The sequence below is a fragment of the Rhinolophus hipposideros genome (assembly GCF_964194185.1).
Source record: "Rhinolophus hipposideros genome assembly, chromosome: 1".
Classification (NCBI taxonomy): Eukaryota; Metazoa; Chordata; class Mammalia; order Chiroptera; family Rhinolophidae; genus Rhinolophus; species Rhinolophus hipposideros.
In genome coordinates this window covers 23,108,494-23,123,750 of record NC_138047.1, presented here as the reverse complement: position 1 = coordinate 23,123,750, position 15,257 = coordinate 23,108,494, and the positions used below count along the sequence as shown (strand labels likewise).

Sequence of the window (15,257 nt, the reverse complement as noted above, 5' to 3'; positions counted from 1 at the left end):
TCACCACTAGAATATATGCCAACAGTTTTCCTGTATAATTTGTTGCCCTCAAGTCTTGAATAGTTAGGAAATGACTTGTCATTCTGTAACAATAGTCTTATCTGACAACTGTCAGAGGTTTAAAGATTACATCTTTAAAGATTGGATGTAATCTTTAAATCTTTGAATTGATGGGTCAGTTGCCATATACCAAAAATAAGCAAGTATTCTTATTACTCAATAATGTCTAAACATCCAGTCTTATTGTTTAAATCTTAAAGTCCAGAAAAAAATAACAAAGTATGAAAGAAAGAACAGATGATGAGAAAAGGGAATTGGTAGTGAGTAGTGAAAGGCCTAAATAGATATAATACAATGAAAGCTTCCTGCAGTGATGGACCATTCCATCAGCAATAATGTTTGTGGTACTGATGGAGGTATGGTGATCTCTACAAAGACTTTGTTTCTAGAGGAAGCAAAGGTAGTCATTAATAAATAAGAACTATTCCTAGGTATCAAATTGTCATATTAAAGGCAAATCAACCTCTACATTCTGTGGCTTATTTTTGATAAAACAGTGAAGTGACATCATCTCTAGAACATGGTTTTATAATTTAGGAAGTCAGGGAAAATTTGTTAGATTTGTAAAAGGCAAAAAATAAAAAGATTTGTTGTAATTGTTCACCTTTCCAAAACATTCACTTACTGATTGCCTGAGCATGCAGAATGGATAAGATTTCATTAGAGCATGCTAAAGGGAAAAGTTAAGCTTCCTTCTGGAGGAATAAATCAATGTTACTCATCCTTGTGAGTTAGACACTTAATTCTGTGGACCTGACAGATACTTAGAACATAGAATTGACTTCAGGGGGTTTGAGGCAATGAGAGCTTGTGAGCCTGATGAGTTACAGGGGCTGGTGTTCAATTTCCTGCAGATTCTTCTGAGAGGCAGGTATACCCATCAATTGTGATTGGTAGCTAAGGCATATGGAAACACAATTTTCATTTAACTATTGCCTTTTGAAAGGAAAACCTGTATAGTGAAGAATAAAGTCACCACAGTTAAAACAGGAAAGTGGAATACAAAGCTACTTTTAGTTGTTCAAAATAGAAATGTTGCCTACCAAAAATAGTTGTAAAGGAAAGCTAGTAAAAAATTAGGAACTTGATATCTATATTTTGGAGTCTAGACATGTAAATGAATAGAAAGCTAAGGAAGAAAAGATATAGCTGGTATTCTGAACATTGCCTATCAACAATAACAATCATTTATTTTAAAATATGTTAATTAGCTATCTCTATTGTTATTACTATGTATGTGAAGGATAGTTACCATAGATACCTAGATAGTGGACATTTCTGGTATCTTCATTCCTCTGAATAAATCCATATTCCCATCTACTGTGATTTCTCCTGTCTGAACAACTTCTTACAACATTTTTTCGGGGGGGGGGAATACAAGTCTACTGGTGATGAATTCCTTCAGTTTTTGCATGTCTTTAAAAAGTCTTCAACATCCCTTCATTTCAAAAGATATTGTTGTTGGGTATAGAATTTTAGGTTGACAGTATTTTTCTCTGAGTTTTTAAAGATGTTGCTCCATTGTCTTGTGGCTTACATTGTTTCTGATGAGAAGTGTGTTATCACTTTTATCTTAAAATATATATTTTTTCTAGTATGTATATATATACACATGTATATGTGTATACACACACACACACACACACACAGACACACCATATTTCCCCAAAAATAAGACCTAGCCAGACAATCAGCTCTAATGTATCTTTTGGAGTAAAAATCAGTATAAGACCCAGTCTTATATTGTTAGATAAGACCCGGTCTTACTAAAATAAGACCGAGTCTTATATTAATTTTTGCTCCAAAAGATGCATTAGAGCTCATTATCCAGTCTTATTTTTGGAGAAACATGGTATATAATTAGTTTCAGGTGTACAAAAAACATAATAGACATTTACACCCCTCACAAAGTGATAACTCCAACAAGTCTACTACCCACCTGACACCTTAGATAGCTGTTTCAATACCATTGACTATATTTCTTATGCTATACTTTATATCCTATGACTATGTATATATATATACGTATATAGATATATATGTATATGTATATATATATTATAGTTGACATTCAATATTATTTTAGTTTCAGGTTAGGCATTTATATAATTTATGAAGTGATTTCCCTGATAAGTCCCATCTGATACCATGTACCCATCTGATAGCATGCATAGTTTCTACATTATTGATTATATTTCCCATACTGTATTTCACATCCCTGTGACTATTTTGTGACTACCAATTTGTTCTTCCTAATCCCTTCACCTTTCTCACCCATCCCCCCAATCCTTCCCCCTATCTAGCAACCATCAGTTTGTTCTCTTTCTATGAGTGTATTTTTGTTGTTTGTTTGTTTATTCTTTAGGTTGCACATGTAAGTAAGATTGTATGGTATATGCCTTTCTCGGTCTGACTTACTTTACTTTGCATAATAACCTCTAGGTACATCCATGTTGTTGTGAATGGTAAGATTTCATTTTTCAATAGTAATACACCATTGTATAAATGTGCCACAGTTTCTTTATTCAGGCATCTATTTGGGCATTTCGGTTGTTTCCATATCTTGGCTATCGTGACTGGCATTGCATTAAACATAAGGATGCATATGTTTTTTTGAATTAGTGTTTTAGATTTCTTTGGATAAATACCCAGGAATGGAATTGCTGGGTCATAAGGTAGTTCTATATTTAATTTTTGAGGAATCTCCATACTGTTTTCTATTGTGGCTGCACCAATTTGCAATCCCACCAATAATGCATGAGGTGGGATGCATTATTTTCTTCACATCCTTGCCAACACTTGTTTTTTGTTGATTTATTGATGTTTCTGATGAGAAGTGTGTTATCACTTTTATCTTAAAAATATATATATATACATATATATGTATATATGTATATTTATATATATATGGTATGTGTGTATTTATATATATATATGGTATTATATATATATGGTCCTATCCATTCTGACAGGAATGAGGTGGTATCTCATTGTGGTTTTTATTTTCATTTCTCTGACGATTGGTGAGGTTAAACATCTTTTCGTGTGTCTATTGACCATCTGTATGTCCTCTAGAGAAGTGTTTATTCAGTTCCTCTGCCCATTTTTAATTGGATTGTTTCTTTTTTGGGTGTTGAGTTGTATGAGTTTTTTTTTAAATAAATTTTGGATGTTAACACCTCTCTTATCAGATGTATCATTGGCATTTATCTTCATCAATTCAGTAGGATGTCTTTTCATTCTGTTGATGGTTTCCTTTACTGTGAAAAATCTTTTTAGTTTGATGTAGTCCCATTTGTTTATTTTTTGTTTGTTTTCCTTTCCTGAGGAGTTATATCAGTAAAAATATTAAGGATAATGTCTGAGAGTTTACTTCCTATATTTTCTTCTAGGAGTTTTACGGTTTGGGGTTTATGTATATATAAGCTGTGTGTGTGTGTGTGTGTGTGTGTGTGTGTGTGTGTGTGTGTGACTTTTTTCCTTTGTAAATATACTTTTTTCATTTGGATGACTTTAAGTTTTTCTCTTGTTCACTGGTTTTACGCAATTTGGTGTTACTTATTTTATGTTGCTTCTTTTCTGGTTAAACACACTGAGCTTCTAGAACCTATAGGTTTTTTGTGTTTGTGTGTTTGTTTTTTTAAATCAAGTTTGGAATATTTTTGGCCATTTTTCTTCAGATTTTTTTTTAGCTGCCTTCCTTTCTTTGGAGATGCCAATTATGCATATATGTTAGGCCATTGAAGTTGTCCTACAACTCAATAATGTTCTGTTCATAATTTTTCAATTTTCTTTTTGTTCTCTTTGTTTCTCTTTCAGTTTTCTCTTTGTTTCATTTTCGATGGCTATTTTTTGGGTCTGGCATCACTCAAAATATTTTCCATACAAATTAATGGTAACTGCTTCTTTGCTTAATGCTATTTTGGCTTATGAAATTTTTCAGAGGAATACTCTGCGTTTGGATAGTGGGGGGAACCTATAATTGGGGGTTTCTTAATGTTGCAACTATTGACACTTTTGGGCTGGATGATTATTTGTTGGGGGAGGTGACTGTCTTATATGCTATCGGATGTTTAGGAGTATCCCTGGCCTCTATACAGTGGATGTCAATAGCATCTCCCAAATTGTGACAAACCAAAACTGTCTCTAGATATTACCAAATGGCTCTGAGGGAGTAAAATTGCTCACAGTTAAGAACCACTGCTTTAATCCTTTCTGGTAGTTTTCTTCGTAAGCATGCATTTGCTAAGTACTTGGCTTAGGGCTCAAGGGGGACACCTTGCAGCTCTCCAGAGCTCTGTCTCTGTGCAGTTCTTTCCCCTGCAATACTCTTCCTGGAGAAACCTCTGACCTCCCTGGATTCCCAGCTCTGTTTTTCCAACTCAGGGAGACCACTGGGTTCTGCCTGGGTTCTTCCTCCCTGACACAGCCAGCAAACTCTCTCTAGGCAGTAAACTGGGGCAGTCATAGGATTGATGTTTGTTTCCTGTCTCCAGTGATTACTGTCCTTCATTGTCTGATGTCAGTGTCTTCAAGAACCATTGTTGAATTATCCTCTTTTTTTTTTTTTTAAGTTTTCTCAGGTGGGGCCCTGTTTACATCATCTTGGCCCCCACCCTCATTCTTGAATGATACTTTTGCTGGATATATGATTCTTGGCTGGCTATTATTTTTTTTCTAAGCACTTTCAAGGTATTTTAACTATCTTCTAGTTTCCATTGCTGCTGCTCATCAGTCAGCTCTCAATTTTTTCTTTACTTTCTGATGATCTTTTATTCTCTCTGATATTTTTCAAATCTCCTTTATGTCTTTGGCATTCTGCAGTTTCACTATGATATATCTAAGCATGGGTTTCTTTTTATTTTTCCTGCTTCCTAAAGGATATATTGGGCTTCCTGAATATTCAAACTCTTGTCTCTCAATTCTTAAAAATTCGTAGTCATTCTGTCTTCAGATATTTCATCATTTTGATGCTGTTTGTTTTTTTCCCTTTGAAACTCTTTTGGATACAAAAAGCTTCAAACACAAATGGGAAATAAACATTAATTAGGTTCATTAAAATTAGGATCCTTTGTTGATCAAAAAACACTAATAAGAAATGAAAAGGCAAGCTTCCAAATGGAAAAATGTATTTGTAGCATGTGTAACCATCACAGACTTGGATCCAGTGTATTATAAAGAATTCTTACTAATCAATTAGAAAAAGACACGTAGAATAGAAAAACATGCAAGAATCTTGAATTGGCAACTCACAAAAGAATATATACATACCTGATCAACAAACGAAAAGGTTTTCAATATCGTTATCTATAAGAAAAAGGAAATTTTAACCACAACAAGATACTACTATACATTCAGAATGGCCAAATTTTAATAATGTAAAATGTTGGGGATTACGGGATGCAACTAGAACTCACATTAGCTGTTGGTGGGGTTTAATTAGGACAACCACTTTAAAAAATTGTTTGTTTCTATCTACAAACAATTTTGAATACACTTATAACCCATGACCTAGAAATTCCACTCTTAAATATGCTTAACCAAATTATGCATGCAAAAATATATGCGTCAAAAGCCATGAAATATTTATAGCAGTATTATATATGATATTCAAGAACTGAAAACAACCTAAGTGTCCCTCAATAATGGGCATAATGGGTAAAGACACTGAAATATGCATATGTTGGAATGCTACGTAACAATGGAAATGAATGGCTTCTGCTACAAGTAACAGCATGGATGAATCTCAACAACTTAGTATCAGAGAAAAAATGAATATGCACTTAGAATTCTATTCATGTAGTATTTAAATTAGGCAAAACTGCCACCTGGGGAATAGAAGGCATGATGACTAAAGGAGCATAAATGAGAGCATAAATGAGGTTCAGTTAATATTGTATTTCTTGTTTGGGGATGTTTGCATGGTAATATTCATTTTTGAAAATTTGTCGTGCAATGCTTGTGAATTGTGTACTTTACTATATGTATGTTGTAATCAATTTAAAAAGCTTAATTAAAAAATAGACACCATTCATCATGTTATAGTCATAAAAAAGCTTAAAATCTAGACAGCATTTGTTTACCATCTTAGAGCTTCTGTTTGGGTGGCAGCAAATATTAAAAACATGCATATAAAAATGCTTGCATAGTAATGAACTATGAACATGTAGGAAGACAAAGAAGAAGATAGTATATGATCAAGTAACCAAGTGATTTGCTTTTATATTGGGTGTTTTGGCCAGACCTGTGTGAGAAAGTGTTATTTAATCTGAGTAAGGAGAGTGGTTGGTATAAGGTATGTTTACAAAGGAATTGAAGACTAGGACATGCTCAAGAGTTTGATCTTCATCCAAACCAAGATCAGTGGGTAGCTTTAGAAGAGTTATTAGCAGGCTAGTTATGTGATTTGATCAAGTTTTAAAATAATCACTCTGGCTACACTGTGAATTATGGATCTGAAAACGAGCCAAAGATGAATGCAGTTTGACCATGTAGAGGTTATTACAATCCTCTAGGTAAAACATGATGACATCAGTGATCTAGACCAGGGGTCTGCTAAGGTTTTATGTAAAGTGTCTCTTGCTGATGCTTAATTTTGCTATTGGAGCCTGACAGCAGCCATTGATAATACATCAGTGAACGAGCATGGCTATGTTCCTATAAAGCTTCATTTATAAAAGGGTGTGGCATAGTTTGTCAACCTCTGATCTAGACTGCAGAGTATACATTTTGGAAATAGAAATAACAGGATATATGGATTGGATCTTGGGAGTGTGAGAGAAAGGATTTCAACGTTGATTTTTTAGGCTTCTGGCTAGCGTAATGTATGGATCATGGCATTGCTGATTAGGGAACAAGTTAAAGTCTAGGCCTGCTCAAAAGTGTAGACCTAAAATGGTAAGTAGTAACATGTCAGCGTTCCTGTGTTTTTCTCATCTTTGGTCTATAATGACAGTATGACAGTGTTTTGTGGGGTTTTATTGCTATAACAGTCATGACTAGAAATACTTTTATTGTTTTATACTTACTACACTACATATGAAAAAGTGAGAAAACAATCAAAAGAATGAAAACTAGTCAATCGTATTGATCAGCTCTTTTTGCGTTTTCTGCAAAGAAAAAATACCTAGTTTTCTCAGACTCCTACTGGCTCACTGGCAATATATCTATAACTTCATTTTCTCCCTCCTTTCAAAAGTAACAGCCCTCGCCCCTGCCCCCAACTGCCATCCTTATAAGGATGAACCAGAGAATATACAGGTTAAGAGATATTTTATGCTGATTCTTGTCATACATTAATGGCATTAGGGGTTGGGGTGGTAGCTGAGTGGAACTGCCTTCTGCTCTTCTACATATTCCGTCTGTAAGAGGCTCATTTCTTCAAGTATTTGCCTTATTATCATTGTTATGTCAAAATTATAGCAGCACTTTGATTTTCTTTATAGTTTGATGGGTGTGGAGTTTTGTATTTGATTAATATTATATTTGCCAACCTTTAACTTTGATAGGCTTTGCTCTCTGTACATGATACTGTGGCTCAGAAGAATTATGATCCTGTATTGCCTCCTATGCCTGATGATATTGATGATGACGAAGACTCAGTAAAGATCATCCGTCTGGTCAAAAACAGAGAACCACTGGTAAGTTTTGGTCTATATCTTGTGCTCAGGTATGAGTAGATATCATGATAACACCATATCTGATGGGGACATTCCATATATTCCTGTCTTTAAAATACACTTCTTCTGTGTCCTCAAACTTTAAAATATCCATAAATGGAACCATCTTGTTTAAATGGAACCATCTTATTTAAATGGAACCATCTTGTTTAAATGGAACCATCTTGTTTAAATGGAACCATCTTGTTTAAAACAAGTTTGAGGACACATTTTAAAGTTTGAGGACACAGAAGAAGTGTATTTTAAAGACAGGAATATATGGAATGTCCCCATCAAATATGGTGTTATCAGTCATTCTACTGGTTATAAATAGCAATGATCTTTAAAATATGATTTGTTGACGTTTAAAAAAGATTCACCAGTCACAGTTGATTTGAGATTAAATGGTGCAACTAAAAATAATTGCTTATGGCTTTTCTAGAAGGCTGATTTATTTTGAAGTATTGAGGAGAAATTATTCAAGTGTCTGTCTGATACCTCAAAATGTAACCATTTATTTTAGCACCAGAATTTATACAATGTTGACTTATGTTAAGGGGTCTTTGATGGGCAGAATAATGTGCCCCACCCCAATGCTCAATGATGTCATGTCGTAATCTTCAGAACATGTAGATATGTTACTTTACATGGCAGAAGGGAATTTCCATGATTAGTTAAGGATCTTGAGATGGGAAGATTATTCTGGATTATCTGGTGGGCCTAATCTAAACATGAGGGTTCTTACTAAAGTGAAGGAAGGCAGGAGGGTCAGAGTCATAGAAGGAGATAAGATGATGGAAGCAGAGGTTGGTGTGATGTGGCTAGAGCCAAGGTATGCAAGAAACTTCTAGAAAATAGAAAAGGCAAGGACCAGAATGTATCCTAGATTCTCCACAGGAATGCAACCATGCTGAAATCTGGATTTTAGCTCCATAATACCCATTTTTGCCTTTCTGCCTCCAGAACTGTAAGATAATAAATCTGTGTTAAGTCACTAAATTCGTAGTTATTTGTTATAGCAGCAGTAGGAAATGAATGTAGTGTATCCATATTTTTATGAAGCTACATTTAAAAGAAAAATAGATAATTTTTGTAATCTAGCAGTTGATTTTAAATGTAGCCCATTTATTCTACTTAAGACATTATTTTGTGTGTTCTTAAAGCAAATAGAAGTTGGTAATGCAATAGTTATCGGACGCTATGTTAAGTGCTTGACATGCATTATATTTAGTCCTCGTAATTTCTTACGAGGATCATAGTTTCTTTTTTTATAGACTGGAAAACTGATATTCAGAGAAATGAAGCAAATTTACCCAAGTATCACAGCTATCGAGTGGTAGAACTAAGATCCCAACTTGGCTCTTTATCTGCAAATACTAGTTTATTCTTCACCATATTGTGTCTTTATACTTTGCCCTTTTTGGTAGTTTTAATCTACTTGTTTTGTTTTAGGGCAACTTTGGTATATTGATAAATGCATTGGACACTCTCACCCAAAAAAATGTACAGATATGTTTACTTATTGTATAAGTAAGTTTACTGAGTCCCTGAAGCTCATCCATGGACATCCTAGGGCTCCCTGCGTTCTTGGCTAAGACTGTCTAAGTTATACCCTCCTGCTTTTTAGCTGTGGTTATAACTGTGCTGGTGACCCAAATATCTCTTGATTTTTATGATATACTTAGTCAGAATAGGTGGTACTCACATTGGATGCAGAAAGAGGTATCTCATGGCCTATCACCACAAAGTGACTAATTTTTGATGGATTCTGTGCATCTGTTTGTCAATATGAAATACATTTTTTGTTTTGATAAGTTCAGCCTCTTAGGGAGATAACTGAAAGACCATCTTCAGGAGCTCAGTAATCCATTAATAATTTCTTTGATCAATCATAGTTTCCCCACGGCAGTAGTTTTTGGTATGTTGGTTTGGTGAGCCAACAAATAGTCATCAGCGACATTTAAGTGCCATGACTCCTGATAAAATAAGATCTTCAAAATGTGTATAAAAGAAATTAGGAATTTACTACATCAAGGTTTTGCAAAAGGTTTAACTGGACCTACTGTAAATTAGTTTAAATTTAAACAAATTGAATGAGGTATATAAAATAACCTAAAGTTGTGTTATCATAATTCATTACTAAATATATTCTTTAGCTAATAAGCGTGTAGCAAGTGAAATAATTAGACCTAACTTTGAGGTGGTGATTCTTCAGCTATTACTCTCTTTTGTTATAGCTTATATAATATAGTGTGTTTAAAATGAGAATCTGAACTAGGATGGTGGCAAGAGTGACATGTTACATTTGATAGGTCCGTGAAAATCTTTGAATATAGAGGGCAATAGGAGAGAGGAAGTCAGCAGTGCCACAGGAGGTTTGTATTTAGGTGACTGGAAGTACTGTACATTCAATTAGCAAGAATAAAAGGAAATGCATGGGAATGAAAATGACTAATTTTCTTATGGTTATACTGAGCCTGTGGAGCTATGCAGGTGCTAGGAGGAGGTTAGATATTTAGGGAAGAGAACCAGGGAAATTTCTTTAAAAATAAGTTCAATTGATTAAGTTGTTTTAAAAAAATGAGTATTTCTCATAATTATAAGCATGTTTTCCATGTTTGTAATATTTGTGTATTTGGGGGAGATTATAAGCATTTCTCAAATCTGTTCAGTTTATTAGTATATTATGGTATAATTTGACAACTTTGTTATATGCTTAATTGCATTTTCCTCTCCACGTCACCTTAAATTTGGGTGTTTACAAATTTTAGTTCCATTTCATTCTATTCTTTTTTTTTTTTTTTTTTGTTTTTTTTTTGTTTTTTTTTTTGTTTTTTTTTTTTTTTTATTAATTAATTTATTTATTAGTTTCAGGTGTACAAAACAAGGTAATACTTAGACGTTCATCATTTATATCCCTCATACTGTGAACCCCCCTCCCCCCATCCACTATCCCTCCGACCTCACACTGAACCATCACATTATATATATAAAATTATAGTTGGCATTCATTAATGTTTAGCTTCTGATGTACAATGCCATGATCAGGTATCCACAGTATCCCTGAGGTGGTCTCCCAAATAGGACGCATGTCCATCGGATACCCAACAAAATCTTTACAACATTATAGAATACCTTCCCCAAATTAATTTTCAAAAGAAAAACCCTGAGGCCATCTTGTGGTTACCAGCTGCTTCCAAATCCCTTCACCTTTCCCCTTATCCCCAACCCCCTCCCACACACCCATCTAACCACTCTCGGTTTTTTCTCTGCGTCCCCAAAACTGACTCTGATTAGTTCATTCATAGTCTTTTCTTTAGATTCCATATATAAGTGAGATCATATGGTACTTGTCTTTCTCTTTCTGACTTATTTCACTTAACATAATGTTCTCTAGATCCATCCATGTTGCTGCAAATGATAAGATTTCTTTCTTCTTTATGGCTGCGTAATACTCCATTGTATAAATGTACCACAGCTTCTTAATCCAGTCATCTACCGATGGGCATTTTGGTTGTTTCCATATCTTGGCTGTTGTGTAAAGTGCTGCAATAAACATAGGAGTGCATACAGATTTTTGAATTGGAGTTTTGGATTTCTCCGGGTAGATGCCTAGGAGTGGAATTACTGGATCATAAGGTAGTTCCATTTTCAGATTCCTGAGATACCTCCATACTGTTTTCCATAGTGGCTGCACTAATCTGCAGTCCCACCAACAGTGCACTAGCGTTCCCTTTTCTCCACATCCGCGCCAGCATTTGTTGTTTGTTGATTTATTGATAATAGCCATTTTGACTGGAGTGAGGTGGTATCTCATTGTGGTTTTTATTTGCATTTCTCTGATGGTTAGTGAGGTTGAGCATTTCTTCATATGTCTTCTTGCCTTCTGTATGTCCTTCTTAGAGAAATGTCTCCCCAAGTCCTCTGCCCATTTTTTAATTGGGTTGTTTGTTTTTTTGGAGTTGAGTTGAGTAAGTTTTTTATAGATTTGTGATATTAATCCCTTATCAGATATATCATTGGCAAATATCTTTTCCCATACAGTAGGATCCCTTTTTGTTTTATTGATGGTTTCCTTTGCTGTGAAAAAACTTTTTAGTTTGATGTAATCCCACATGTTTATTTTTTCTCTTACTTCGCTCGCGCGAGGGGATATATCAGTGAAAATCTTACTCCGGGTAATGTCCACATTTCATTCTATTCTTAATTCCTATTCTTCTTATTTGCCTATTTTTGCATGAAGTTTAATTATTTTCTGATTGTCATTTTAAAGTAAAATAGTAAAAGCTTTTCCCCCAAACATGCGATAACTTCTTTAAACTCGAGTTTAGTTTTCTACAATTAATGCAATTTAAAGTAATTTTGAGTTCTTTCAAATTGTTTTACTTTAAAAGATTACTTTATTCAGTGATGCTTTGTCTTCTTCCTAGTGAGCCACAATTCGATTGTGTGATTTCTGTTAAAAGAGCTGTGTTTTAAAAATACTGGGGATGCCAAAAAAATGTATACACATTTAATGTAACATCTCTTTATTATTATTATTAGTTTCAAGTGTACAAAATAATGTAATAGTTAGATATTTACACACATCACAAAGTGATAACCCCCTCCCCCAATCAACTACCCCTCTGACATCATATATAGCTGTTACAGTTCCGCTGACTCTATTCCCTATGCTGTACTCTACATCCTGTGACTATGTATATATATTAAATTATAGTTGATGTTCATTATTATTCAGCTTCAGGTGTACACTGCAGTGGTCAGACACCCACACCGTCCATTAAGTGGTGTTCCTAATAAGACAAGTGTCCATCGGATACCCTACAAAATCTTTACAACATTATTGATTATATGCCCCAAATGTCTTTCATATCTCCATGGCAATTTTGTGGTTACCCATTGTGCTTTCTAATCCCCTCACCTTCTTCCTCATCCCCACCCACCTCCTGTCTAGCAACCCTCAGTTTCTTCTCTGTATCTCTGAGACTGTAAGATAACATCTCTTAATGTATACACATTTTAAGAGGTGTTATCTTAAAATGTGTATACATTTTTTTTTTTTTTTTTTTTTGGATCCCTCTGTAAATAAAAACTTCATATAGAAAACAGGACTTTTAATTGGGATGAAGAAATTCCCAAAATTATGTTGAGATTCATAACAAAAGTATTAAGATTTTAAATGTCATTTTAACATTGGAGTAGGAAGTCTAGTATGGAGAATTACTTGTTTTGAACTTTTTCTCACCCAAATGTATAATCAGTGTATTATCTTCAGTTTGACAATTATTGTAAAGGTAAAGTCGGGTTATTGGGTAAGTTTAAAGTTTGAAAATGCACTACCCGAAAATTAGAAAATATTTATTTTTAACCAACTTGTCATTTTACATTTGTCAAATGTCATTTGTCAGTTTGGGGAGGTTACTGGAAAAACCACAAAACTGCCAAGAGGGGAAGGAAGCAGAAACCAAGAGAAGACTGAGTCCGAGGCATCTTTAGGAGAATGAGTCACATAGTAGGAATCAGAATTAGGTGAGGGGAGGAAAGCAAAGGTGAAATACTATTCTATCAAATGGATGGTCAGGAGCTATTTGGCAAATGAGTCAGGAGAAACGGCCATACAATTTAGCAATAAAAGGGTTGAGTGATCGGCATTTAGACTGTAATTTTGTTCTTAGACCCAGGTATAATGTGGTGAAGTGAATACCACTTATGGTGTCACTTATTTGCTCTACATCCTTATAGCAGCAAGTCACTTAACATCTCAGCCTCGGATTCCTTATCAGAAAATTAGCAGCTGTACCTCTTTGAGAGTCTTTTAAGTATCACTGAGATATAATGTTTTTGAAATGCTTTGTAAGTTCTTATATGTTATGCAAACATTATATAATGCCATATAGCATATAAAGTAGAAGTTAGATGACAACTGTTTAGGCAGAGGATGGTTTCCTGGGAGAAGAGCCAGTGAGTAAAGCTCTTGTAGGCATTTGTAATGGAAAGGGAAAAGGATAATAGTTTGAAGGGAGGATGGATAAAAGGATTGAGAGAAGGGGAGAAAAGGATTGGTCAGGCTGCAAGGAGCAAAGCTGTCCTCCCTTCCTTGTGAGTGTGGAGCAATTTATATTTGTTTTATCCAGAAGATTAATTTTTAGACAAGCTTAAGAAAATGAAATTCTGTTAGTTGGATTTGATCCTAAATTTTCAGTGTTTTTGCATGGCTGATCCTTTCAGCTCTTCTAGACCAGTGGTTCTAAATTGCTCTATTATAGAATTGCCATAGGTGCTTACTTAAAATGTGAACTTCTGGGCTTCTATTCCCGAGTCCACATCAGTAGATTTTGGTTGGAGACTGGGTATCTAGTTTTTAAAAAGTGTCTCAGAGTTTTTTGATGCAAGTATTTGGTAAACGATACTTTGAAAATACTTATCTTAAAGGTTCAACATGAAATCGACTATGCTACCTTCTTAAGGAGGTCTTACAGTGTTGGCAGTGTTATAGTACACACAGGTATTTTTTCACTCCAGGAGATCTTAATAACCCAGTTCTCTTTTATAAACCATTTTATAGAAGTAGCAACAAAAATCTAACCAGAATTTTAACTTCTCAGTCTAATCTGAAGTTCTTTATACTCTTAATTTTTTGTCAAAATCACATAGAATAAATTCAAATCCTGTGCCTTAGGACTGTCAGCTTTTGCACAATATTACATATAATGTGCTCTATTTCACTAAGTTTTGATCTCTTATTTTTATGCAAGTATGTTGCACTAGGACTACTTCAAGGAATAGTGATAATAGGTGTTTGGAAAGCAGTATGGAAATATACCGAGGTGTGATAAAAAATATGGTGAATATTTAAATTAGGAAAAAAAACAATTTTATTACAGTGAAAGACACTGCTATTAATTCCCCTCAAAATACTCTCCCTCACTTCAAACACACTTATCCCATCATTCTTGCCACTTTCTGAAGCAGTTCTGGAAGTCCCCTTTAATTAATGTCTTTAGTTGTGCTGTCGTGGGTGCCTGGATGTCCTGAATTGATTCAAAACATTTACTTTTCATTTTGACTTTGGGGGAGAGCCAGAAGTCACACGGTGCCAGATCCAGTAAATAAAGTGGATGAGGATACACCATAATGTTTTTATTTGACAGAAATTTCCGTACCAGAAGTGATGGGTGACACAGAGCATTGTTATGATGTAGGATGAAACCGTTTGCCCATTTCTTAGGCTGTTTTCTACCCACGTTGTTTCTTAAACACTCTAATAATAAGCCCTTTTAATATTCAGAGTTTACTGTAGTGTCCCTGGGTTACAAACTCAGCTCACACAATTACATCCAAGGTCAATAACAAACAATTAATATCACCTTGATCTTGATTGATGTGCTTTTTTTGTACGAGGAAAACTGGGTAATTTCCATTGAGAACTCTGAACCTTGGTCTCAGGATCATAGCCATAGACCCAAGTTTCATCTCCTATGATGACATGTCTTAAAAAGCTGGAATCTGAAGTGGCACAATCGAGCAACTCCAACA

General features: G+C 34.6%; 1 protein-coding gene across 7 annotated transcripts in view; it reads left to right on the top strand.

Moving 5' to 3' along the window:
- The window catches only part of MPP7 (MAGUK p55 scaffold protein 7), a 251,426-nt gene that overhangs the window by 169,037 nt on the left and 67,132 nt on the right, over positions 1-15,257 (top strand). For all 7 annotated transcript variants that reach the window (XR_013994073.1, XR_013994074.1, XM_081060817.1 and 4 more), the window contains exon 6: positions 7,569-7,700. Coding sequence is in view for 5 of the 7 variants with exons in the window: in XM_081060817.1 (XP_080916943.1) it covers positions 7,569-7,700 (132 nt within the window). In the remaining 2 variants the exon portion in view is untranslated. The remainder of the gene's footprint in view (positions 1-7,568; positions 7,701-15,257) is intronic.